Genomic DNA, 900 nt, shown 5'->3' with positions numbered 1-900 from the left:
CGGAAAGAGGATACTGAACATGTTAGGAAGATAATGAACACGCTAAGAAGATAGTGAACATGTAAAGAAGATAATGAACATGGAACGAAGATAATAAATATGTAAAGAGGACAGTGAACATGTAAAGAGGATAATGAACATGTAAAGATGATAATGAACAAGTAAAGATGATAATGAACAAGTAAAGTAGATAATGAACATGTAAAGAAGATAATGAACATGTAAAGAAGATAATGAACATGTAAAGAAGATAATGAACATGTAAAGTAGATAATGAACAAGTAAAGAAGATAATGAACATGTAAAGAAGATAATGAACATGTAAAGAAGATAATGAACAAGTAAAGAAGATAATGAACATGTAAAGAAGATAATGAACATGTAAAAAAGATAAAGAACAAGTAAAGAAGATAATGAACATGTCAAGTAGATAATGAACATGTAAAGAAGATAATGAACATGTCAAGTAGATAATGAACAAGTAAAGAAGATAATGAACATGTAAAGTAGATAATGAACATGTAAAGAAGATAATGAACATGTAAAGAAGATAATGAACATGTAAAGTAGATAATGAACATGTAAAGTAGATAATGAACAAGTAAAGAAGATAATGAACATGTAAAGAAGATAATGAACATGTAAAGAAGATAATGAACATGTAAAGAAGATAATGAACATGTAAAGAGGATATTGAACCTGTAAAGATGATAATGAACAAGTAAAGTAGATAATGAACAAGTAAAGAAGATAATGAACATGTAAAGAAGATAATGAACAAGTAAAGAAGATAATGAACAAGTAAAGAAGATAATGAACAAGTAAAGAAGATAATGAACATGTAAAGAAGATAATGAACAAGTAAAGAGAAATATGAACATGTAAAGAAGATAATGAACA

At 26.7% G+C, this 900-nt stretch overlaps 1 protein-coding gene across 1 annotated transcript; it reads right to left on the bottom strand.

Annotated features, from left to right (window-relative positions):
• Positions 1-22: 22 nt before the first annotated feature.
• Positions 23-841, bottom strand: LOTGIDRAFT_103213 (hypothetical protein; the record flags this gene model as incomplete). Its single annotated transcript, XM_009045363.1, has 1 exon — positions 23-841. The coding sequence occupies one exon, from the start codon at positions 839-841 to the stop codon at positions 23-25; it is 819 nt and encodes a 272-aa protein (XP_009043611.1).
• Between the last annotated feature and the right edge of the window lie 59 nt (positions 842-900).

This window comes from Lottia gigantea (genome assembly GCF_000327385.1).
Source record: "Lottia gigantea unplaced genomic scaffold LOTGIsca_1, whole genome shotgun sequence".
NCBI classification, from domain to species: domain Eukaryota; kingdom Metazoa; phylum Mollusca; class Gastropoda; family Lottiidae; genus Lottia; species Lottia gigantea.
Note: the sequence above shows the minus strand (reverse complement) of the source record. Positions and strands in the feature narration are given on the sequence as shown.